Source organism: Manacus candei, unplaced genomic scaffold, assembly GCF_025592945.1.
Source record: "Manacus candei isolate 608988 ecotype Guabito, Panama unplaced genomic scaffold, ASM2559294v1 h1tg000310l, whole genome shotgun sequence".
NCBI classification, from domain to species: Eukaryota; Metazoa; Chordata; class Aves; order Passeriformes; family Pipridae; genus Manacus; species Manacus candei.
This window is the reverse complement of record NW_026138358.1, coordinates 297,501-322,500: the sequence shown is the minus strand read 5'-3', so window position 1 is coordinate 322,500 and position 25,000 is coordinate 297,501. Positions and strand designations below refer to the sequence as shown.

Sequence of the window (25,000 nt, the reverse complement as noted above, 5' to 3'; positions counted from 1 at the left end):
CCGAGGCCCCTTTTGGCCGGGGCGGCTCGCTCGGCAGCGGGCGGCGGCGCGGCGACCCGCTGCGCTCTCCGGCGCTGCCTGCGGGCGGGGGGCGCTTCCCCCGAGCCTTTTCTCTCCCCTTTTTCTCTCTCTCGTCTTTCTCTCTGGCTCGCCGTCGCGGCTCCAGCCGCACCGCCGCCCGGCGCTGCTCGCGGCCGGCACCCACGGGCGCCACCCGGAGCCGGGCCGGCACCGGCACCTCGCCTGTTCCCAAGGACACCTGAAAGGCTCGCGGGGCCGCGCGGCCGTCACAAAGCCCGGCACGGTAAAGAAGCCCCTCCCCGGCGGGAGGGGCGACACCTCGTCTGCCACGGGAAGCCCACGGGCAAAGGAGACCGCCCGGCCCGAACACCGGCCTCCGCCGCGCCACTCGGCCGGCCACGGAGGAGCGCCGGCCCGCCGGGGGCCCTCTCCCACGCCTCCCGAAAAGCCTCATCCATCGTCGCTCGGGGAACGGCCCCACGGCCACTCTCGCTCAGCCTGCCAACCCCGCGGAGGACGGCCCGTGCCGCCCGAGGCCGCCGACGCCGGCGGCCCGCACGCGGTATACTTTCTCCACGGCTCTCCCGGCCCGGCAGGAGGCGGGTGCCGCCGGACGCCCGGCTCCGGACAACCCGCGCTTCCGGCCCTGCCGGGCCCACGGCCGCCTCCGCAGAGCGGTGCCACCGGCTCGGAGGCGTGGGCCGCGGACGGCCCCCGCTCGCCCCGGCGGCACCTCCGGCGTGCGAAAACGCCACCGACCGCACCGCGGGGCCACCGGCTTTCGCCCGCCTCGCGGCCGTCGGCTTCCCCCGGAAAGGCCGGGGGACGGCGACGGGGAGAAAAACCAAAAGGTCCCCGAAAAAAGCACGCGCGCCTCTCACTCGCCGTGCTAGCCACGGCCGCCCGGGGTTCGGGGCGGGGCCCGCGCCCCTCGCTCCCCTCTCCCTGCCCACGGGCTCGCGCCTCGGCGGCCGCCGGCCACTGCCGGGCCGCCTTCGCGCTCTCTCTTTCTCTCTCTTCTTCCCCGGCGCGCTCAGCGTGCTGCGGCTTAAGGCCGCCAGAAGAAAAAAAAAAAAAAATAAAGGGCCGGGAGGGCGCCCCCACTTCGCCCGCAACCCGGCCCCCGGGCGGCAGACCTCCGCGGAACCCAGCCCTCCGGCAGCCAGGTCGGCGGGGCAGGCCCGACCGCACGGGCCGCCCGGCCGCCGTGGCTCTGGTGCCGGCCGGAGAGGAGGAAGGGGCGAGGCGCCGCCGCCTCGCCCGCCAACGGCCATCGTGCGTCTCTCTCCGGGGCTCCGGGCAACTCTGTCGGGTTCTCGCTCTGCCGGCGCGGCCGCCGGCCACACCCTGGCCGGCTGGCGCCGCCGCCTTCGGCCCGCTGGGCGGGTCCCCGGCTTAGGGCCGAGGAAGGGGGGACGAACAAAAGAGGCGAGGCGCGCCCAGGGAAGCGCCGCCTCGCCCGACAACGGGCAGTCCCGTCACCGAGCCCCTCCGGCAACCGACCGGGCCCAGGCAAGGCCGCACGCCCACCGCCAGTCCCCGGCACGCCGCCGGCACCGCTGCCGCCGTCAGCCGAGGACAGGGCGCCGCCACCCAGGCCCGGACCATCTTCGGGGCTCTCGGGAGGCGGCCGGGCAAAAGAAGCCCACGCGGGCTCCACCCTTCCAGCCCCGGCCGCCAACTGCCCGCAACAATGCCCGCCGCCACCGCACGACGGGCGCCGGCTTAGGGCCGGCGCATGGGAAGGACGAGACGACGCCGCCTCGCCGCCCTCGCACACCACCGCCTTCGCCCGGGGCCCTCGGGGAGCCGGCAGCCGCCACCGGCTCGGGCTGGACGCTGCTGGGCCCCCGCGGGCCCCCCTCGGCCGTCCCAGTCCCGCAACTCCCTTGGCTGCGCTTTCGCGCTCGGCTCTCGTCTTCCTTTCCCGTCATCGGACCCGCCCCAGGAAGCCGGCCGAGTGCCCCGCGGCTTTCTCGCCGGCCTTCCTGCCGCTCGTGGGGTTGGCCGGCCCGTGGCACGCGCCGAAGGCCGCGCTCGGCAGCAGACGCGGAAGAAAAGGGGCCCTCGGAACCCGCGCTGCTAGACAACCCCTGCCCATAGTACGGACAGACGCGTCCTGGCCCGGCCGGGTCGCCAAAGCGGCTCGAGGCTCCTCAGCGGGGAGGCGCGCGAGAGCAGGCCGCCTCTCACCTCGACCTAACTGGAGGCGGCGCCCGACAGCGACCCCTTGGCCGACTTCCGGGGCCGGCCGCGACAACACGTCTACCCCGAAAATGCCGCCAGGCGCCTAAGTCCCGCCGGAGCCGGGTAGACCTGGTGGCCCGGAGCCGGGACGCCGGCGGGGCGCAGGCCGGCGTCTGCGGCCGCGGCGGCCGGATCGGCCGGTCCCGGAACCGGGTAGACCTGATGCTCGCCAGCCCCGGAACCGGGTAGACCTGATGCTCGCCAGCATCCGGCGGGGCACGAGGCCGCTCGGCCCCGCTCGAGTGGGGAAACGGGTCGACCCCAAAAACCGGGACAACAGGTCTACCCGCCGAGCACGGACAACAGGTCTACCCGCCGGGCTCGGACACCAGGTCTACCCGCCGGGCTCGGACAAAAGGTCTACCCGCCGGGTCCCGACAAAAGGTCTACCCGCCGGGCTCGGACACCAGGTCTACCCGCCCGACTCGGACACCAGGTCTACCCGCACGGCACGGAACACCGGTCTACCCGCCGGGCTCGGACAGCAGGTCTACCCACCGGGTTCGGACAACAGGTCTACCCGCACGGCACGGAACACCGGTCTACCCGCCGGGTTCGGACACCAGGCCTACCCGCCCGAGTCGGACACCAGGTCTACCCGCACGGCACGGACAACACGTCTACCCGCCGGGTTTAGGCAACAGGTCTACCCACCCGGCTCGCGCACAGGGTCTACCCGCCCGACTCGGACACCAGGTCTACCCGCCCAGCATGGACAACAGGTCTACCCGCCGGGCTCGGGCACCAGGTCTACCCGCCCGGCTCGGACACCAGGTCTACCCGCCGAGCTCGGACAACAGGTCTTCCCACCGGGCTCGGACACCAGGTCTACCCGCCGGGCTCGGACAAAAGGTCTACCCGCCCGGTTCGGACACCAGGTCTACCCGCCGGGCTCGGACAAAAGGTCTACCCGCCCGGTTCGGACACCAGGTCTACCCGCCGGGCTCGGACACCAGGTCTACCCGCCCAGCATGGACACCAGGTCTACCCGCCGGGCTCGGACACCAGGTCTACCCGCCCGACTCGGACACCAGCTCTACCCGCCGGGCACGGACAACAGGTCTACCCGCCGGGCTCGGACAAAAGGTCTACCCGCCGGGCTCGGACAAAAGGTCTACCCGCCCGACTCGGACACCAGGTCTACCCGCCCAGCATGGACAACAGGTCTACCCGCCGGGCTCGGACACCAGGTCTACCCGCCCGGCTCGGACAACAGGTCTACCCGCCGAGCTCGGACAAAAGGTCTACCCGCCCAGCTCGGACAACAGGTCTACCCGCCGGGCTCGGACAAAAGGTCTACCCGCCGGGCTCGGACACCAGGTCTACCCGCCCGGCTCGGACACCAGGTCTACCCGCCGAGCTCGGACAACAGGTCTTCCCGCCGGGCTCGGACACCAGGTCTACCCGCCGGGCTCGGACAAAAGGTCTACCCGCCCGGTTCGGACACCAGGTCTACCCGCCGGGCTCGGACAAAAGGTCTACCCGCCCGGTTCGGACACCAGGTCTACCCGCCGGGCTCGGACACCAGGTCTACCCGCCCAGCATGGACACCAGGTCTACCCGCCGGGCTCGGACACCAGGTCTACCCGCCCGACTCGGACACCAGCTCTACCCGCCGGGCACGGACAACAGGTCTACCCGCCGGGCTCGGACAAAAGGTCTACCCGCCCGACTCGGACACCAGGTCTACCCGCCCGGCTCGGACAACAGGTCTACCCGCCGAGCTCGGACAAAAGGTCTACCCGCCCAGCTCGGACAACAGGTCTACCCGCCGGGCTCGGACAAAAGGTCTACCCGCCGGGCTCGGACACCAGGTCTACCCGCCGGGCTCGGACACCAGGTCTACCCGCCGGGCTCGGACAAAAGGTCTACCCGCCCAGCTCGGACACCAGGTCTACCAGCCCGACTCGGACACCAGGTCTACCCGCCGGGCACGGACAACAGGTCTACCCGCCGGGCTCGGACAAAAGGTCTACCCGCCGGAGTCGGACACCACGTCTACCCGTCGGGCTCGGAACGCAACTCTACCCGCCGGCACCCCCGCCGCCGAGCCCAGTCGGCCGCCGCCCTGCCACCTTAAGAGAGTCCCAGCTACTCCCCCTTTTTACCCACGCCGCAGACAACGCCCTTTCTTTCCCACTCGGAGCCCCGGGCAGAAACGGTGGCGCCTCGGCGTCCGCCGAGGGCCTCGGCTAAGCGCTTGGAACCCGCTCGAGCCGCCCGACTCGGAGAGCGCGTCGAGCCGACGAGCCCGGAAAACAGGTCTACCCGCTGCCCCGGGACACCGGCTCTACCCGCCGGCTTCGGACGAGGGCTCTACCCGCTGGGCACGGACGGCGACTCTACCCGCTGCGCACCTCTGCGGCCGAGCCGAGGCGGCGGCAGCCCTGCCACCCAGGCAGAGGCCCAGTTACTCCCCCCGTTTCCCCGCCCCGCAGAGAACGTCTCTTCTTTCACCCTCGGGGCAGGGGAAAGGCTGCTACGCTCGGAGCGCCGGGCAGAAACCGCAGCGCTAAGCCCCGAGACCGGCTCTAGCCGCTAGGCTCGGACACCGGCTCTTCCCGGCGGCGCCGAGGCGGCCGAGCCCGGTCGGCCGCAGCCGCGCCGCCTAAAGAGAATCCCAGTTACTCCCCCCGCTTCCCCGCCCCGCAGAGAGCGTCTCTTCTTTCACCCTCGGGGCAGGGGAAAGGCTGCTACGCTCGGAGCGCCGGCCAGAAACCGCAGCGCTAAGCCCCGAGACCGGCTCTAGCCGCTAGGCTCGGACACCGGCTCTTCCCGGCGGCGCCGAGGCGGCCGAGCCCGGTCGGCCGCAGCCGCGCCGCCTAAAGAGAGTCCCAGTTACTCCCCCCGCTTCCCCGCCCCGCAGAGAACGTCTCTTCTTTCACCCTCGGGGCAGGGGAAAGCCTTTACGCCGGAGAGCAAGTCTGCCGCAAAGGGCCACGGGAGATGGAGTCTCCGCAACAAGACCCCCGAGAGAGTACTCGACGGAGCATGCCCGCTGGAAGGACTCGCAAAGAACTGTGGGAAATCCGGGAGGTCAGGGCGGGGTCGGAAGGGCACGCCGGCGCGCCAATCGACGGATTTAGCGGCTGCACGCCGTCCGCTCGATCCGCGAATTCGGTGCCACGCTCCGAGCACCGGCCGCAAACAGGTCTACCCGCCGCCGGGCCGGGCCGGGCGGCGGCGCTCCGGCTCCAAGTCCGCTCGCCGGCGGGAACAGGTCTACCCGCCGCCGGGCCGAGCCGGGCGGCGGCGCCCCGGTTCCAAGTCCGCTCGCCGACGGGAACAGGTCTACCCACCACCGGGCCGGACGGCGGCGCCCCGGCTCCAAGTCCGCTCGCCGGCGGGAACAGGTCCTCCCGCCACCGGGCCGAGCCGGGCGGCGGCGCTCCGGCTCCAAGTCCGCTCGTCGGCGGGAACAGGTCTACCCGCCACCGGGCCGGGCCGGGCGGCGGCGCCGCGGCTCCAAGTCCGCTCGCCGACGCGAACAGGTCTACCCGCTTCCGGGCCGAGCCGGGCGGCGGCGCTCCGGCTCCAAGTCCGCTCGCCGACGGGAACAGGTCTACCCGCTTCCGGGCCGAGCCGGGCGGCGGCGCCCCGGCTCCAAGTCCGCTCGCCGACGCGAACAGGTCTACCCGCTTCCGGGCCGAGCCGGGCGGCGGCGCTCCGGCTCCAAGTGCGCTCGCCGACGGGAACAGGTCTACCCACCACCGGGCCGGGTGGCGGCGCTCCGGCTCCAAGTCCGCTCGCCGGCGGGAACAGGTCTACCCGCCACCGGGCCGAGCCGGGCGGCGGCGCCCCGGCTTAAAGTCCGCTCGCCGACGGGAACAGGTCTACCTGCCACCGGACCAGGCCGGCGGCGCCCCGGCTCCAAGTCCGCTCGACGGCGGGAACAGGTCTACCCGCCACCGGGCCGGGCCGGGCGGCGGCGCCGCGGCTCCAAGTCCGCTCGACGGCGGGAACAGGTCTACCCGCCACCGGGCCGGGCCGGGCGGCGGCGCCACGGTTCCAAGTCCGCTCGCCGACGGGAACAGGTCTACCCGCTTCCGGGCCGAGCCGGGCGGCGGCGCCCCGGCTCCAAGTCCGCTCGCCGACGCGAACGGGTCTACCCGCTTCCGGGCCGAGCCGGGCGGCGGCGCTCCGGCTCCAAGTCCGCTCGCCGACGCGAACAGGTCTACCCGCTTCCGGGCCGAGCCGGGCGGCGGCGCTCCGGCTCCAAGTCCGCTCGCCGACGCGAACAGGTCTACCCGCCACCGGGCCGGGCCGGGCGGCGGCGCCGCGGCTCCAAGTCCGCTCGACGGCGGGAACAGGTCTACCCGCCACCGGGCCGGGCCGGACGGCGGCGCCCCGGTTCCAAGTCCGCTCGCCGACGGGAACAGGTCTACCCACCACCGGGCCGGACGGCGGCGCCCCGGCTCCAAGTCCGCTCGCCGGCGGGAACAGGTCTACCCGCCACCGGGCCGGACGGCGGCGCCCCGGTTCCAAGTCCGCTCGCCGACGGGAACAGGTCTACCCGCTACCGGGCCGAGCCGGGCGGCGGTGCTCCGGCTCCAAGTCCGCTCGCCGACGCGAACAGGTCTACCCGCTTCCGGGCCGAGCCGGGCGGCGGCGCTCCGGCTCCAAGTCCGCTCGCCGACGGGAACAGGTCTACCCACCACCGGGCAGGACGGCGGCGCCCCGGCTTAAAGTCCGCTCGCCGACGGGAACAGGTCTACCTGCCACCGGACCAGGCCGGCGGCGCCCCGGCTCCAAGTCCGCTCGACGGCGGGAACAGGTCTACCCGCCACCGGGCCGGGCCGGGCGGCGGCGCCCCGGCTCCAAGTCCGCTCGCCGGCGGGAACAGGTCTACCCGCCACCGGGCCGAGCCGGGCGGCGGCGCTCCGGCTCCAAGTCCGCTCGTCGGCGGGAACAGGTCTACCCGCCACCGGGCCGGGCCGGGCGGCGGCGCCGCGGCTCCAAGTCCGCTCGCCGACGCGAACAGGTCTACCCGCTTCCGGGCCGAGCCGGGCGGCGGCGCTCCGGCTCCAAGTCCGCTCGCCGACGGGAACAGGTCTACCCGCTTCCGGGCCGAGCCGGGCGGCGGCGCCCCGGCTCCAAGTCCGCTCGCCGACGCGAACAGGTCTACCCGCTTCCGGGCCGAGCCGGGCGGCGGCGCTCCGGCTCCAAGTGCGCTCGCCGACGGGAACAGGTCTACCCACCACCGGGCCGGGTGGCGGCGCTCCGGCTCCAAGTCCGCTCGCCGGCGGGAACAGGTCTACCCGCCACCGGACCAGGCCGGCGGCGCCCCGGCTCCAAGTCCGCTCGACGGCGGGAACAGGTCTACCCGCCACCGGGCCGGGCCGGGCGGCGGCGCCGCGGCTCCAAGTCCGCTCGACGGCGGGAACAGGTCTACCCGCCACCGGGCCGGGCCGGGCGGCGGCGCCACGGTTCCAAGTCCGCTCGCCGACGGGAACAGGTCTACCCGCTTCCGGGCCGAGCCGGGCGGCGGCGCCCCGGCTCCAAGTCCGCTCGCCGACGCGAACAGGTCTACCCGCTTCCGGGCCGAGCCGGGCGGCGGCGCTCCGGCTCCAAGTCCGCTCGCCGACGCGAACAGGTCTACCCGCTTCCGGGCCGAGCCGGGCGGCGGCGCTCCGGCTCCAAGTCCGCTCGCCGACGGGAACAGGTCTACCCACCACCGGGCAGGACGGCGGCGCCCCGGCTTAAAGTCCGCTCGCCGACGGGAACAGGTCTACCTGCCACCGGACCAGGCCGGCGGCGCCCCGGCTCCAAGTCCGCTCGACGGCGGGAACAGGTCTACCCGCCACCGGGCCGGGCCGGGCGGCGGCGCCCCGGCTCCAAGTCCGCTCGCCGGCGGGAACAGGTCTACCCGCCACCGGGCCGAGCCGGGCGGCGGCGCTCCGGCTCCAAGTCCGCTCGTCGGCGGGAACAGGTCTACCCGCCACCGGGCCGGGCCGGGCGGCGGCGCCGCGGCTCCAAGTCCGCTCGCCGACGCGAACAGGTCTACCCGCTTCCGGGCCGAGCCGGGCGGCGGCGCTCCGGCTCCAAGTCCGCTCGCCGACGGGAACAGGTCTACCCGCTTCCGGGCCGAGCCGGGCGGCGGCGCCCCGGCTCCAAGTCCGCTCGCCGACGCGAACAGGTCTACCCGCTTCCGGGCCGAGCCGGGCGGCGGCGCTCCGGCTCCAAGTGCACTCGCCGACGGGAACAGGTCTACCCACCACCGGGCCGGGTGGCGGCGCTCCGGCTCCAAGTCCGCTCGCCGGCGGGAACAGGTCTACCCGCCACCGGACCAGGCCGGCGGCGCCCCGGCTCCAAGTCCGCTCGACGGCGGGAACAGGTCTACCCGCCACCGGGCCGGGCCGGGCGGCGGCGCCGCGGCTCCAAGTCCGCTCGACGGCGGGAACAGGTCTACCCGCCACCGGGCCGGGCCGGGCGGCGGCGCCACGGTTCCAAGTCCGCTCGCCGACGGGAACAGGTCTAGCCGCTTCCGGGCCGAGCCGGGCGGCGGCGCCCCGGCTCCAAGTCCGCTCGCCGACGCGAACAGGTCTACCCGCTTCCGGGCCGAGCCGGGCGGCGGCGCTCCGGCTCCAAGTCCGCTCGCCGACGCGAACAGGTCTACCCGCTTCCGGGCCGAGCCGGGCGGCGGCGCTCCGGCTCCAAGTCCGCTCGCCGACGGGAACAGGTCTACCCACCACCGGGCAGGACGGCGGCGCCCCGGCTTAAAGTCCGCTCGCCGACGGGAACAGGTCTACCTGCCACCGGACCAGGCCGGCGGCGCCCCGGCTCCAAGTCCGCTCGACGGCGGGAACAGGTCTACCCGCCACCGGGCCGGGCCGGGCGGCGGCGCCCCGGCTCCAAGTCCGCTCGCCGGCGGGAACAGGTCTACCCGCCACCGGGCCGAGCCGGGCGGCGGCGCTCCGGCTCCAAGTCCGCTCGTCGGCGGGAACAGGTCTACCCGCCACCGGGCCGGGCCGGGCGGCGGCGCCGCGGCTCCAAGTCCGCTCGCCGACGCGAACAGGTCTACCCGCTTCCGGGCCGAGCCGGGCGGCGGCGCTCCGGCTCCAAGTCCGCTCGCCGACGGGAACAGGTCTACCCGCTTCCGGGCCGAGCCGGGCGGCGGCGCCCCGGCTCCAAGTCCGCTCGCCGACGCGAACAGGTCTACCCGCTTCCGGGCCGAGCCGGGCGGCGGCGCTCCGGCTCCAAGTGCGCTCGCCGACGGGAACAGGTCTACCCACCACCGGGCCGGGTGGCGGCGCTCCGGCTCCAAGTCCGCTCGCCGGCGGGAACAGGTCTACCCGCCACCGGACCAGGCCGGCGGCGCCCCGGCTCCAAGTCCGCTCGACGGCGGGAACAGGTCTACCCGCCACCGGGCCGGGCCGGGCGGCGGCGCCGCGGCTCCAAGTCCGCTCGACGGCGGGAACAGGTCTACCCGCCACCGGGCCGGGCCGGGCGGCGGCGCCACGGTTCCAAGTCCGCTCGCCGACGGGAACAGGTCTAGCCGCTTCCGGGCCGAGCCGGGCGGCGGCGCCCCGGCTCCAAGTCCGCTCGCCGACGCGAACAGGTCTACCCGCTTCCGGGCCGAGCCGGGCGGCGGCGCTCCGGCTCCAAGTCCGCTCGCCGACGCGAACAGGTCTACCTGCTTCCGGGCCGAGCCGGGCGGCGGCGCTCCGGCTCCAAGTCCGCTCGCCGACGCGAACAGGTCTACCCGCCACCGGGCCGGGCCGGGCGGCGGCGCCGCGGCTCCAAGTCCGCTCGACGGCGGGAACAGGTCTACCCGCCACCGGGCCGGGCCGGACGGCGGCGCCCCGGTTCCAAGTCCGCTCGCCGACGGGAACAGGTCTACCCACCGCCGGGCCGGACGGCGGCGCTCCGGCTCCAAGTCCGCTCGCCGACGGGAACAGGTCTACCCGCTTCCGGGCCGAGCCGGGCGGCGGCGCCCCGGCTCCAAGTCCGCTCGCCGACGCGAACAGGTCTACCCGCTTCCGGGCCGAGCCGGGCGGCGGCGCTCCGGCTCCAAGTGCGCTCGCCGACGGGAACAGGTCTACCCACCACCGGGCCGGGTGGCGGCGCTCCGGCTCCAAGTCCGCTCGCCGGCGGGAACAGGTCTACCCGCCACCGGGCCGAGCCGGGCGGCGGCGCCCCGGCTTAAAGTCCGCTCGCCGACGGGAACAGGTCTACCTGCCACCGGACCAGGCCGGCGGCGCCCCGGCTCCAAGTCCGCTCGACGGCGGGAACAGGTCTACCCGCCACCGGGCCGGGCCGGGCGGCGGCGCCGCGGCTCCAAGTCCGCTCGACGGCGGGAACAGGTCTACCCGCCACCGGGCCGGGCCGGGCGGCGGCGCCACGGTTCCAAGTCCGCTCGCCGACGGGAACAGGTCTACCCGCTTCCGGGCCGAGCCGCGCGGCGGCGCCCCGGCTCCAAGTCCGCTCGCCGACGCGAACAGGTCTACCCGCTTCCGGGCCGAGCCGGGCGGCGGCGCTCCGGCTCCAAGTCCGCTCGCCGACGCGAACAGGTCTACCCGCTTCCGGGCCGAGCCGGGCGGCGGCGCTCCGGCTCCAAGTCCGCTCGCCGACGCGAACAGGTCTACCCGCCACCGGGCCGGGCCGGGCGGCGGCGCCACGGTTCCAAGTCCGCTCGCCGACGGGAACAGGTCTACCCACCACCGGGCCGGACGGCGGCGCCCCGGCTCCAAGTCCGCTCGCCGGCGGGAACAGGTCTACCCACCACCGGGCCGGGTGGCGGCGCTCCGGCTCCAAGTCCGCTCGCCGGCGGGAACAGGTCTACCCGCCACCGGGCCGAGCCGGGCGGCGGCGCCCCGGCTTAAAGTCCGCTCGCCGACGGGAACAGGTCTACCTGCCACCGGACCAGGCCGGCGGCGCCCCGGCTCCAAGTCCGCTCGACGGCGGGAACAGGTCTACCCGCCACCGGGCCGGGCCGGGCGGCGGCGCCGCGGCTCCAAGTCCGCTCGACGGCGGGAACAGGTCTACCCGCCACCGGGCCGGGCCGGGCGGCGGCGCCACGGTTCCAAGTCCGCTCGCCGACGGGAACAGGTCTACCCACCACCGGGCCGGACGGCGGCGCCCCGGCTCCAAGTCCGCTCGCCGGCGGGAACAGGTCTACCCGCCACCGGGCCGGACGGCGGCGCCCCGGTTCCAAGTCCGCTCGCCGACGGGAACAGGTCTACCCGCTACCGGGCCGAGCCGGGCGGCGGTGCTCCGGCTCCAAGTCCGCTCGCCGACGCGAACAGGTCTACCCGCTTCCGGGCCGAGCCGGGCGGCGGCGCTCCGGCTCCAAGTCCGCTCGCCGACGGGAACAGGTCTACCCACCACCGGGCAGGACGGCGGCGCCCCGGCTTAAAGTCCGCTCGCCGACGGGAACAGGTCTACCTGCCACCGGACCAGGCCGGCGGCGCCCCGGCTCCAAGTCCGCTCGACGGCGGGAACAGGTCTACCCGCCACCGGGCCGGGCCGGGCGGCGGCGCCCCGGCTCCAAGTCCGCTCGCCGGCGGGAACAGGTCTACCCGCCACCGGGCCGAGCCGGGCGGCGGCGCTCCGGCTCCAAGTCCGCTCGTCGGCGGGAACAGGTCTACCCGCCACCGGGCCGGGCCGGGCGGCGGCGCCGCGGCTCCAAGTCCGCTCGCCGACGCGAACAGGTCTACCCGCTTCCGGGCCGAGCCGGGCGGCGGCGCTCCGGCTCCAAGTCCGCTCGCCGACGGGAACAGGTCTACCCGCTTCCGGGCCGAGCCGGGCGGCGGCGCCCCGGCTCCAAGTCCGCTCGCCGACGCGAACAGGTCTACCCGCTTCCGGGCCGAGCCGGGCGGCGGCGCTCCGGCTCCAAGTGCACTCGCCGACGGGAACAGGTCTACCCACCACCGGGCCGGGTGGCGGCGCTCCGGCTCCAAGTCCGCTCGCCGGCGGGAACAGGTCTACCCGCCACCGGACCAGGCCGGCGGCGCCCCGGCTCCAAGTCCGCTCGACGGCGGGAACAGGTCTACCCGCCACCGGGCCGGGCCGGGCGGCGGCGCCGCGGCTCCAAGTCCGCTCGACGGCGGGAACAGGTCTACCCGCCACCGGGCCGGGCCGGGCGGCGGCGCCACGGTTCCAAGTCCGCTCGCCGACGGGAACAGGTCTACCCGCTTCCGGGCCGAGCCGGGCGGCGGCGCCCCGGCTCCAAGTCCGCTCGCCGACGCGAACAGGTCTACCCGCTTCCGGGCCGAGCCGGGCGGCGGCGCTCCGGCTCCAAGTCCGCTCGCCGACGCGAACAGGTCTACCCGCTTCCGGGCCGAGCCGGGCGGCGGCGCTCCGGCTCCAAGTCCGCTCGCCGACGGGAACAGGTCTACCCACCACCGGGCAGGACGGCGGCGCCCCGGCTTAAAGTCCGCTCGCCGACGGGAACAGGTCTACCTGCCACCGGACCAGGCCGGCGGCGCCCCGGCTCCAAGTCCGCTCGACGGCGGGAACAGGTCTACCCGCCACCGGGCCGGGCCGGGCGGCGGCGCCCCGGCTCCAAGTCCGCTCGCCGACGGGAACAGGTCTACCCGCTTCCGGGCCGAGCCGGGCGGCGGCGCCCCGGCTCCAAGTCCGCTCGCCGACGCGAACAGGTCTACCCGCTTCCGGGCCGAGCCGGGCGGCGGCGCTCCGGCTCCAAGTGCGCTCGCCGACGGGAACAGGTCTACCCACCACCGGGCCGGGTGGCGGCGCTCCGGCTCCAAGTCCGCTCGCCGGCGGGAACAGGTCTACCCGCCACCGGGCCGAGCCGGGCGGCGGCGCCCCGGCTTAAAGTCCGCTCGCCGACGGGAACAGGTCTACCTGCCACCGGACCAGGCCGGCGGCGCCCCGGCTCCAAGTCCGCTCGACGGCGGGAACAGGTCTACCCGCCACCGGGCCGGGCCGGGCGGCGGCGCCGCGGCTCCAAGTCCGCTCGACGGCGGGAACAGGTCTACCCGCCACCGGGCCGGGCCGGGCGGCGGCGCCACGGTTCCAAGTCCGCTCGCCGACGGGAACAGGTCTACCCGCTTCCGGGCCGAGCCGCGCGGCGGCGCCCCGGCTCCAAGTCCGCTCGCCGACGCGAACAGGTCTACCCGCTTCCGGGCCGAGCCGGGCGGCGGCGCTCCGGCTCCAAGTCCGCTCGCCGACGCGAACAGGTCTACCCGCTTCCGGGCCGAGCCGGGCGGCGGCGCTCCGGCTCCAAGTCCGCTCGCCGACGCGAACAGGTCTACCCGCCACCGGGCCGGGCCGGGCGGCGGCGCCACGGTTCCAAGTCCGCTCGCCGACGGGAACAGGTCTACCCACCACCGGGCCGGACGGCGGCGCCCCGGCTCCAAGTCCGCTCGCCGGCGGGAACAGGTCTACCCACCACCGGGCCGGGTGGCGGCGCTCCGGCTCCAAGTCCGCTCGCCGGCGGGAACAGGTCTACCCGCCACCGGGCCGAGCCGGGCGGCGGCGCCCCGGCTTAAAGTCCGCTCGCCGACGGGAACAGGTCTACCTGCCACCGGACCAGGCCGGCGGCGCCCCGGCTCCAAGTCCGCTCGACGGCGGGAACAGGTCTACCCGCCACCGGGCCGGGCCGGGCGGCGGCGCCGCGGCTCCAAGTCCGCTCGACGGCGGGAACAGGTCTACCCGCCACCGGGCCGGGCCGGGCGGCGGCGCCACGGTTCCAAGTCCGCTCGCCGACGGGAACAGGTCTACCCACCACCGGGCCGGACGGCGGCGCCCCGGCTCCAAGTCCGCTCGCCGGCGGGAACAGGTCTACCCGCCACCGGGCCGGACGGCGGCGCCCCGGTTCCAAGTCCGCTCGCCGACGGGAACAGGTCTACCCGCTACCGGGCCGAGCCGGGCGGCGGTGCTCCGGCTCCAAGTCCGCTCGCCGACGCGAACAGGTCTACCCGCTTCCGGGCCGAGCCGGGCGGCGGCGCTCCGGCTCCAAGTCCGCTCGCCGACGGGAACAGGTCTACCCACCACCGGGCAGGACGGCGGCGCCCCGGCTTAAAGTCCGCTCGCCGACGGGAACAGGTCTACCTGCCACCGGACCAGGCCGGCGGCGCCCCGGCTCCAAGTCCGCTCGACGGCGGGAACAGGTCTACCCGCCACCGGGCCGGGCCGGGCGGCGGCGCCCCGGCTCCAAGTCCGCTCGCCGGCGGGAACAGGTCTACCCGCCACCGGGCCGAGCCGGGCGGCGGCGCTCCGGCTCCAAGTCCGCTCGTCGGCGGGAACAGGTCTACCCGCCACCGGGCCGGGCCGGGCGGCGGCGCCGCGGCTCCAAGTCCGCTCGCCGACGCGAACAGGTCTACCCGCTTCCGGGCCGAGCCGGGCGGCGGCGCTCCGGCTCCAAGTCCGCTCGCCGACGGGAACAGGTCTACCCGCTTCCGGGCCGAGCCGGGCGGCGGCGCCCCGGCTCCAAGTCCGCTCGCCGACGCGAACAGGTCTACCCGCTTCCGGGCCGAGCCGGGCGGCGGCGCTCCGGCTCCAAGTGCACTCGCCGACGGGAACAGGTCTACCCACCACCGGGCCGGGTGGCGGCGCTCCGGCTCCAAGTCCGCTCGCCGGCGGGAACAGGTCTACCCGCCACCGGACCAGGCCGGCGGCGCCCCGGCTCCAAGTCCGCTCGACGGCGGGAACAGGTCTACCCGCCACCGGGCCGGGCCGGGCGGCGGCGCCGCGGCTCCAAGTCCGCTCGACGGCGGGAACAGGTCTACCCGCCACCGGGCCGGGCCGGGCGGCGGCGCCACGGTTCCAAGTCCGCTCGTCGGCGGGAACAGGTCTACCCGCCACCGGGCCGGGCCGGGCGGCGGCGCCGCGGCTCCAAGTCCGCTCGCCGACGCGAACAGGTCTACCCGCTTCCGGGCCGAGCCGGGCGGCGGCGCTCCGGCTCCAAGTCCGCTCGCCGACGGGAACAGGTCTACCCGCTTCCGGGCCGAGCCGGGCGGCGGCGCCCCGGCTCCAAGTCCGCTCGCCGACGTGAACAGGTCTACCCGCTTCCGGGCCGAGCCGGGCGGCGGCGCTCCGGCTCCAAGTGCGCTCGCCGACGGGAACAGGTCTACCCACCACCGGGCCGGGTGGCGGCGCTCCGGCTCCAAGTCCGCTCGCCGGCGGGAACAGGTCTACCCGCCACCGGGCCGGACGGCGGCGCCCCGGTTCCAAGTCCGCTCGCCGACGGGAACAGGTCTACCCGCTACCGGGCCGAGCCGGGCGGCGGTGCTCCGGCTCCAAGTCCGCTCGCCGACGCGAACAGGTCTACCCGCTTCCGGGCCGAGCCGGGCGGCGGCGCTCCGGCTCCAAGTCCGCTCGCCGACGGGAACAGGTCTACCCACCACCGGGCAGGACGGCGGCGCCCCGGCTTAAAGTCCGCTCGCCGACGGGAACAGGTCTACCTGCCACCGGACCAGGCCGGCGGCGCCCCGGCTCCAAGTCCGCTCGACGGCGGGAACAGGTCTACCCGCCACCGGGCCGGGCCGGGCGGCGGCGCCCCGGCTCCAAGTCCGCTCGCCGGCGGGAACAGGTCTACCCGCCACCGGGCCGAGCCGGGCGGCGGCGCTCCGGCTCCAAGTCCGCTCGTCGGCGGGAACAGGTCTACCCGCCACCGGGCCGGGCCGGGCGGCGGCGCCGCGGCTCCAAGTCCGCTCGCCGACGCGAACAGGTCTACCCGCTTCCGGGCCGAGCCGGGCGGCGGCGCTCCGGCTCCAAGTCCGCTCGCCGACGGGAACAGGTCTACCCGCTTCCGGGCCGAGCCGGGCGGCGGCGCCCCGGCTCCAAGTCCGCTCGCCGACGCGAACAGGTCTACCCGCTTCCGGGCCGAGCCGGGCGGCGGCGCTCCGGCTCCAAGTGCACTCGCCGACGGGAACAGGTCTACCCACCACCGGGCCGGGTGGCGGCGCTCCGGCTCCAAGTCCGCTCGCCGGCGGGAACAGGTCTACCCGCCACCGGACCAGGCCGGCGGCGCCCCGGCTCCAAGTCCGCTCGACGGCGGGAACAGGTCTACCCGCCACCGGGCCGGGCCGGGCGGCGGCGCCGCGGCTCCAAGTCCGCTCGACGGCGGGAACAGGTCTACCCGCCACCGGGCCGGGCCGGGCGGCGGCGCCACGGTTCCAAGTCCGCTCGCCGACGGGAACAGGTCTACCCGCTTCCGGGCCGAGCCGGGCGGCGGCGCCCCGGCTCCAAGTCCGCTCGCCGACGCGAACAGGTCTACCCGCTTCCGGGCCGAGCCGGGCGGCGGCGCTCCGGCTCCAAGTCCGCTCGCCGACGCGAACAGGTCTACCCGCTTCCGGGCCGAGCCGGGCGGCGGCGCTCCGGCTCCAAGTCCGCTCGCCGACGGGAACAGGTCTACCTGCCACCGGACCAGGCCGGCGGCGCCCCGGCTCCAAGTCCGCTCGACGGCGGGAACAGGTCTACCCGCCACCGGGCCGGGCCGGGCGGCGGCGCCCCGGCTCCAAGTCCGCTCGCCGGCGGGAACAGGTCTACCCGCCACCGGGCCGAGCCGGGCGGCGGCGCTCCGGCTCCAAGTCCGCTCGTCGGCGGGAACAGGTCTACCCGCCACCGGGCCGGGCCGGGCGGCGGCGCCGCGGCTCCAAGTCCGCTCGCCGACGCGAACAGGTCTACCCGCTTCCGGGCCGAGCCGGGCGGCGGCGCTCCGGCTCCAAGTCCGCTCGCCGACGGGAACAGGTCTACCCGCTTCCGGGCCGAGCCGGGCGGCGGCGCCCCGGCTCCAAGTCCGCTCGCCGACGCGAACAGGTCTACCCGCTTCCGGGCCGAGCCGGGCGGCGGCGCTCCGGCTCCAAGTGCGCTCGCCGACGGGAACAGGTCTACCCACCACCGGGCCGGGTGGCGGCGCTCCGGCTCCAAGTCCGCTCGCCGGCGGGAACAGGTCTACCCGCCACCGGACCAGGCCGGCGGCGCCCCGGCTCCAAGTCCGCTCGACGGCGGGAACAGGTCTACCCGCCACCGGGCCGGGCCGGGCGGCGGCGCCGCGGCTCCAAGTCCGCTCGACGGCGGGAACAGGTCTACCCGCCACCGGGCCGGGCCGGGCGGCGGCGCCACGGTTCCAAGTCCGCTCGCCGACGGGAACAGGTCTAGCCGCTTCCGGGCCGAGCCGGGCGGCGGCGCCCCGGCTCCAAGTCCGCTCGCCGACGCGAACAGGTCTACCCGCTTCCGGGCCGAGCCGGGCGGCGGCGCTCCGGCTCCAAGTCCGCTCGCCGACGCGAACAGGTCTACCTGCTTCCGGGCCGAGCCGGGCGGCGGCGCTCCGGCTCCAAGTCCGCTCGCCGACGCGAACAGGTCTACCCGCCACCGGGCCGGGCCGGGCGGCGGCGCCGCGGCTCCAAGTCCGCTCGACGGCGGGAACAGGTCTACCCGCCACCGGGCCGGGCCGGACGGCGGCGCCCCGGTTCCAAGTCCGCTCGCCGACGGGAACAGGTCTACCCACCGCCGGGCCGGACGGCGGCGCTCCGGCTCCAAGTCCGCTCGCCGACGGGAACAGGTCTACCCGCTTCCGGGCCGAGCCGGGCGGCGGCGCCCCGGCTCCAAGTCCGCTCGCCGACGCGAACAGGTCTACCCGCTTCCGGGCCGAGCCGGGCGGCGGCGCTCCGGCTCCAAGTGCGCTCGCCGACGGGAACAGGTCTACCCACCACCGGGCCGGGTGGCGGCGCTCCGGCTCCAAGTCCGCTCGCCGGCGGGAACAGGTCTACCCGCCACCGGGCCGAGCCGGGCGGCGGCGCCCCGGCTTAAAGTCCGCTCGCCGACGGGAACAGGTCTACCTGCCACCGGACCAGGCCGGCGGCGCCCCGGCTCCAAGTCCGCTCGACGGCGGGAACAGGTCTACCCGCCACCGGGCCGGGCCGGGCGGCGGCGCCGCGGCTCCAAGTCCGCTCGACGGCGGGAACAGGTCTACCCGCCACCGGGCCGGGCCGGGCGGCGGCGCCACGGTTCCAAGTCCGCTCGCCGACGGGAACAGGTCTACCCGCTTCCGGGCCGAGCCGCGCGGCGGCGCCCCGGCTCCAAGTCCGCTCGCCGACGCGAACAGGTCTACCCGCTTCCGGGCCGAGCCGGGCGGCGGCGCTCCGGCTCCAAGTCCGCTCGCCGACGCGAACAGGTCTACCCGCTTCCGGGCCGAGCCGGGCGGCGGCGCTCCGGCTCCAAGTCCGCTCGCCGACGCGAACAGGTCTACCCGCCACCGGGCCGGGCCGGGCGGCGGCGCCACGGTTCCAAGTCCGCTCGCCGACGGGAACAGGTCTACCCACCACCGGGCCGGACGGCGGCGCCCCGGCTCCAAGTCCGCTCGCCGGCGGGAACAGGTCTACCCACCACCGGGCCGGGTGGCGGCGCTCCGGCTCCAAGTCCGCTCGCCGGCGGGAACAGGTCTACCCGCCACCGGGCCGAGCCGGGCGGCGGCGCCCCGGCTTAAAGTCCGCTCGCCGACGGGAACAGGTCTACCTGCCACCGGACCAGGCCGGCGGCGCCCCGGCTCCAAGTCCGCTCGACGGCGGGAACAGGTCTACCCGCCACCGGGCCGGGCCGGGCGGCGGCGCCGCGGCTCCAAGTCCGCTCGACGGCGGGAACAGGTCTACCCGCCACCGGGCCGGGCCGGGCGGCGGCGCCACGGTTCCAAGTCCGCTCGCCGACGGGAACAGGTCTACCCACCACCGGGCCGGACGGCGGCGCCCCGGCTCCAAGTCCGCTCGCCGGCGGGAACAGGTCTACCCGCCACCGGGCCGGACGGCGGCGCCCCGGTTCCAAGTCCGCTCGCCGACGGGAACAGGTCTACCCGCTACCGGGCCGAGCCGGGCGGCGGTGCTCCGGCTCCAAGTCCGCTCGCCGACGCGAACAGGTCTACCCGCTTCCGGGCCGAGCCGGGCGGCGGCGCTCCGGCTCCAAGTCCGCTCGCCGACGGGAACAGGTCTACCCACCACCGGGCAGGACGGCGGCGCCCCGGCTTAAAGTCCGCTCGCCGACGGGAACAGGTCTACCTGCCACCGGACCAGGCCGGCGGCGCCCCGGCTCCAAGTCCGCTCGACGGCGGGAACAGGTCTACCCGCCACCGGGCCGGGCCGGGCGGCGGCGCCCCGGCTCCAAGTCCGCTCGCCGGCGGGAACAGGTCTACCCGCCACCGGGCCGAGCCGGGCGGCGGCGCTCCGGCTCCAAGTCCGCTCGTCGGCGGGAACAGGTCTACCCGCCACCGGGCCGGGCCGGGCGGCGGCGCCGCGGCTCCAAGTCCGCTCGCCGACGCGAACAGGTCTACCCGCTTCTGGGCCGAGCCGGGCGGCGGCGCTCCGGCTCCAAGTCCGCTCGCCGACGGGAACAGGTCTACCCGCTTCCGGGCCGAGCCGGGCGGCGGCGCCCCGGCTCCAAGTCCGCTCGCCGACGCGAACAGGTCTACCCGCTTCCGGGCCGAGCCGGGCGGCGGCGCTCCGGCTCCAAGTGCACTCGCCGACGGGAACAGGTCTACCCACCACCGGGCCGGGTGGCGGCGCTCCGGCTCCAAGTCCGCTCGCCGGCGGGAACAGGTCTACCCGCCACCGGACCAGGCCGGCGGCGCCCCGGCTCCAAGTCCGCTCGACGGCGGGAACAGGTCTACCCGCCACCGGGCCGGGCCGGGCGGCGGCGCCGCGGCTCCAAGTCCGCTCGACGGCGGGAACAGGTCTACCCGCCACCGGGCCGGGCCGGGCGGCGGCGCCACGGTTCCAAGTCCGCTCGTCGGCGGGAACAGGTCTACCCGCCACCGGGCCGGGCCGGGCGGCGGCGCCGCGGCTCCAAGTCCGCTCGCCGACGCGAACAGGTCTACCCGCTTCCGGGCCGAGCCGGGCGGCGGCGCTCCGGCTCCAAGTCCGCTCGCCGACGGGAACAGGTCTACCCGCTTCCGGGCCGAGCCGGGCGGCGGCGCCCCGGCTCCAAGTCCGCTCGCCGACGCGAACAGGTCTACCCGCTTCCGGGCCGAGCCGGGCGGCGGCGCTCCGGCTCCAAGTGCGCTCGCCGACGGGAACAGGTCTACCCACCACCGGGCCGGGTGGCGGCGCTCCGGCTCCAAGTCCGCTCGCCGGCGGGAACAGGTCTACCCGCCACCGGGCCGGACGGCGGCGCCCCGGTTCCAAGTCCGCTCGCCGACGGGAACAGGTCTACCCGCTACCGGGCCGAGCCGGGCGGCGGTGCTCCGGCTCCAAGTCCGCTCGCCGACGCGAACAGGTCTACCCGCTTCCGGGCCGAGCCGGGCGGCGGCGCTCCGGCTCCAAGTCCGCTCGCCGACGGGAACAGGTCTACCCACCACCGGGCAGGACGGCGGCGCCCCGGCTTAAAGTCCGCTCGCCGACGGGAACAGGTCTACCTGCCACCGGACCAGGCCGGCGGCGCCCCGGCTCCAAGTCCGCTCGACGGCGGGAACAGGTCTACCCGCCACCGGGCCGGGCCGGGCGGCGGCGCCCCGGCTCCAAGTCCGCTCGCCGGCGGGAACAGGTCTACCCGCCACCGGGCCGAGCCGGGCGGCGGCGCTCCGGCTCCAAGTCCGCTCGTCGGCGGGAACAGGTCTACCCGCCACCGGGCCGGGCCGGGCGGCGGCGCCGCGGCTCCAAGTCCGCTCGCCGACGCGAACAGGTCTACCCGCTTCCGGGCCGAGCCGGGCGGCGGCGCTCCGGCTCCAAGTCCGCTCGCCGACGGGAACAGGTCTACCCGCTTCCGGGCCGAGCCGGGCGGCGGCGCCCCGGCTCCAAGTCCGCTCGCCGACGCGAACAGGTCTACCCGCTTCCGGGCCGAGCCGGGCGGCGGCGCTCCGGCTCCAAGTGCACTCGCCGACGGGAACAGGTCTACCCACCACCGGGCCGGGTGGCGGCGCTCCGGCTCCAAGTCCGCTCGCCGGCGGGAACAGGTCTACCCGCCACCGGACCAGGCCGGCGGCGCCCCGGCTCCAAGTCCGCTCGACGGCGGGAACAGGTCTACCCGCCACCGGGCCGGGCCGGGCGGCGGCGCCGCGGCTCCAAGTCCGCTCGACGGCGGGAACAGGTCTACCCGCCACCGGGCCGGGCCGGGCGGCGGCGCCACGGTTCCAAGTCCGCTCGCCGACGGGAACAGGTCTACCCGCTTCCGGGCCGAGCCGGGCGGCGGCGCCCCGGCTCCAAGTCCGCTCGCCGACGCGAACAGGTCTACCCGCTTCCGGGCCGAGCCGGGCGGCGGCGCTCCGGCTCCAAGTCCGCTCGCCGACGCGAACAGGTCTACCCGCTTCCGGGCCGAGCCGGGCGGCGGCGCTCCGGCTCCAAGTCCGCTCGCCGACGGGAACAGGTCTACCCACCACCGGGCAGGACGGCGGCGCCCCGGCTTAAAGTCCGCTCGCCGACGGGAACAGGTCTACCTGCCACCGGACCAGGCCGGCGGCGCCCCGGCTCCAAGTCCGCTCGACGGCGGGAACAGGTCTACCCGCCACCGGGCCGGGCCGGGCGGCGGCGCCCCGGCTCCAAGTCCGCTCGCCGGCGGGAACAGGTCTACCCGCCACCGGGCCGAGCCGGGCGGCGGCGCTCCGGCTCCAAGTCCGCTCGTCGGCGGGAACAGGTCTACCCGCCACCGGGCCGGGCCGGGCGGCGGCGCCGCGGCTCCAAGTCCGCTCGCCGACGCGAACAGGTCTACCCGCTTCCGGGCCGAGCCGGGCGGCGGCGCTCCGGCTCCAAGTCCGCTCGCCGACGGGAACAGGTCTACCCGCTTCCGGGCCGAGCCGGGCGGCGGCGCCCCGGCTCCAAGTCCGCTCGCCGACGCGAACAGGTCTACCCGCTTCCGGGCCGAGCCGGGCGGCGGCGCTCCGGCTCCAAGTGCGCTCGCCGACGGGAACAGGTCTACCCACCACCGGGCCGGGTGGCGGCGCTCCGGCTCCAAGTCCGCTCGCCGGCGGGAACAGGTCTACCCGCCACCGGACCAGGCCGGCGGCGCCCCGGCTCCAAGTCCGCTCGACGGCGGGAACAGGTCTACCCGCCACCGGGCCGGGCCGGGCGGCGGCGCCGCGGCTCCAAGTCCGCTCGACGGCGGGAACAGGTCTACCCGCCACCGGGCCGGGCCGGGCGGCGGCGCCACGGTTCCAAGTCCGCTCGCCGACGGGAACAGGTCTAGCCGCTTCCGGGCCGAGCCGGGCGGCGGCGCCCCGGCTCCAAGTCCGCTCGCCGACGCGAACAGGTCTACCCGCTTCCGGGCCGAGCCGGGCGGCGGCGCTCCGGCTCCAAGTCCGCTCGCCGACGCGAACAGGTCTACCTGCTTCCGGGCCGAGCCGGGCGGCGGCGCTCCGGCTCCAAGTCCGCTCGCCGACGCGAACAGGTCTACCCGCCACCGGGCCGGGCCGGGCGGCGGCGCCGCGGCTCCAAGTCCGCTCGACGGCGGGAACAGGTCTACCCGCCACCGGGCCGGGCCGGACGGCGGCGCCCCGGTTCCAAGTCCGCTCGCCGACGGGAACAGGTCTACCCACCGCCGGGCCGGACGGCGGCGCTCCGGCTCCAAGTCCGCTCGCCGACGGGAACAGGTCTACCCGCTTCCGGGCCGAGCCGGGCGGCGGCGCCCCGGCTCCAAGTCCGCTCGCCGACGCGAACAGGTCTACCCGCTTCCGGGCCGAGCCGGGCGGCGGCGCTCCGGCTCCAAGTGCGCTCGCCGACGGGAACAGGTCTACCCACCACCGGGCCGGGTGGCGGCGCTCCGGCTCCAAGTCCGCTCGCCGGCGGGAACAGGTCTACCCGCCACCGGGCCGAGCCGGGCGGCGGCGCCCCGGCTTAAAGTCCGCTCGCCGACGGGAACAGGTCTACCTGCCACCGGACCAGGCCGGCGGCGCCCCGGCTCCAAGTCCGCTCGACGGCGGGAACAGGTCTACCCGCCACCGGGCCGGGCCGGGCGGCGGCGCCGCGGCTCCAAGTCCGCTCGACGGCGGGAACAGGTCTACCCGCCACCGGGCCAGGCCGGGCGGCGGCGCCACGGTTCCAAGTCCGCTCGCCGACGGGAACAGGTCTACCCGCTTCCGGGCCGAGCCGCGCGGCGGCGCCCCGGCTCCAAGTCCGCTCGCCGACGCGAACAGGTCTACCCGCTTCCGGGCCGAGCCGGGCGGCGGCGCTCCGGCTCCAAGTCCGCTCGCCGACGCGAACAGGTCTACCCGCTTCCGGGCCGAGCCGGGCGGCGGCGCTCCGGCTCCAAGTCCGCTCGCCGACGCGAACAGGTCTACCCGCCACCGGGCCGGGCCGGGCGGCGGCGCCACGGTTCCAAGTCCGCTCGCCGACGGGAACAGGTCTACCCACCACCGGGCCGGACGGCGGCGCCCCGGCTCCAAGTCCGCTCGCCGGCGTGAACAGGTCTACCCACCACCGGGCCGGGTGGCGGCGCTCCGGCTCCAAGTCCGCTCGCCGGCGGGAACAGGTCTACCCGCCACCGGGCCGAGCCGGGCGGCGGCGCTCCGGCTCCAAGTCCGCTCGTCGGCGGGAACAGGTCTACCCGCCACCGGGCCGGGCCGGGCGGCGGCGCCGCGGCTCCAAGTCCGCTCGCCGACGCGAACAGGTCTACCCGCTTCCGGGCCGAGCCGGGCGGCGGCGCTCCGGCTCCAAGTCCGCTCGCCGACGGGAACAGGTCTACCCGCTTCCGGGCCGAGCCGGGCGGCGGCGCCCCGGCTCCAAGTCCGCTCGCCGACGCGAACAGGTCTACCCGCTTCCGGGCCGAGCCGGGCGGCGGCGCTCCGGCTCCAAGTGCGCTCGCCGACGGGAACAGGTCTACCCACCACCGGGCCGGGTGGCGGCGCTCCGGCTCCAAGTCCGCTCGCCGGCGGGAACAGGTCTACCCGCCACCGGACCAGGCCGGCGGCGCCCCGGCTCCAAGTCCGCTCGACGGCGGGAACAGGTCTACCCGCCACCGGGCCGGGCCGGGCGGCGGCGCCGCGGCTCCAAGTCCGCTCGACGGCGGGAACAGGTCTACCCGCCACCGGGCCGGGCCGGGCGGCGGCGCCACGGTTCCAAGTCCGCTCGCCGACGGGAACAGGTCTAGCCGCTTCCGGGCCGAGCCGGGCGGCGGCGCCCCGGCTCCAAGTCCGCTCGCCGACGCGAACAGGTCTACCCGCTTCCGGGCCGAGCCGGGCGGCGGCGCTCCGGCTCCAAGTCCGCTCGCCGACGCGAACAGGTCTACCTGCTTCCGGGCCGAGCCGGGCGGCGGCGCTCCGGCTCCAAGTCCGCTCGCCGACGCGAACAGGTCTACCCGCCACCGGGCCGGGCCGGGCGGCGGCGCCGCGGCTCCAAGTCCGCTCGACGGCGGGAACAGGTCTACCCGCCACCGGGCCGGGCCGGACGGCGGCGCCCCGGTTCCAAGTCCGCTCGCCGACGGGAACAGGTCTACCCACCGCCGGGCCGGACGGCGGCGCTCCGGCTCCAAGTCCGCTCGCCGACGGGAACAGGTCTACCCGCTTCCGGGCCGAGCCGGGCGGCGGCGCCCCGGCTCCAAGTCCGCTCGCCGACGCGAACAGGTCTACCCGCTTCCGGGCCGAGCCGGGCGGCGGCGCTCCGGCTCCAAGTGCGCTCGCCGACGGGAACAGGTCTACCCACCACCGGGCCGGGTGGCGGCGCTCCGGCTCCAAGTCCGCTCGCCGGCGGGAACAGGTCTACCCGCCACCGGGCCGAGCCGGGCGGCGGCGCCCCGGCTTAAAGTCCGCTCGCCGACGGGAACAGGTCTACCTGCCACCGGACCAGGCCGGCGGCGCCCCGGCTCCAAGTCCGCTCGACGGCGGGAACAGGTCTACCCGCCACCGGGCCGGGCC

The 25,000-nt window shown here is 76.5% G+C and overlaps 1 protein-coding gene across 1 annotated transcript in view; it reads left to right on the top strand.

Moving 5' to 3' along the window:
* Positions 1 to 25,000, top strand: part of LOC127465056 (collagen alpha-1(I) chain-like) — a 30,846-nt gene that overhangs the window by 3,468 nt on the left and 2,378 nt on the right. The window contains exons 4-6 of the mRNA XM_051775553.1: positions 167 to 304; positions 358 to 2,123; positions 2,328 to 2,421. Coding sequence (XP_051631513.1) covers positions 167 to 304; positions 358 to 2,123; positions 2,328 to 2,421 — 1,998 coding nt within the window. The remainder of the gene's footprint in view (positions 1 to 166; positions 305 to 357; positions 2,124 to 2,327; positions 2,422 to 25,000) is intronic.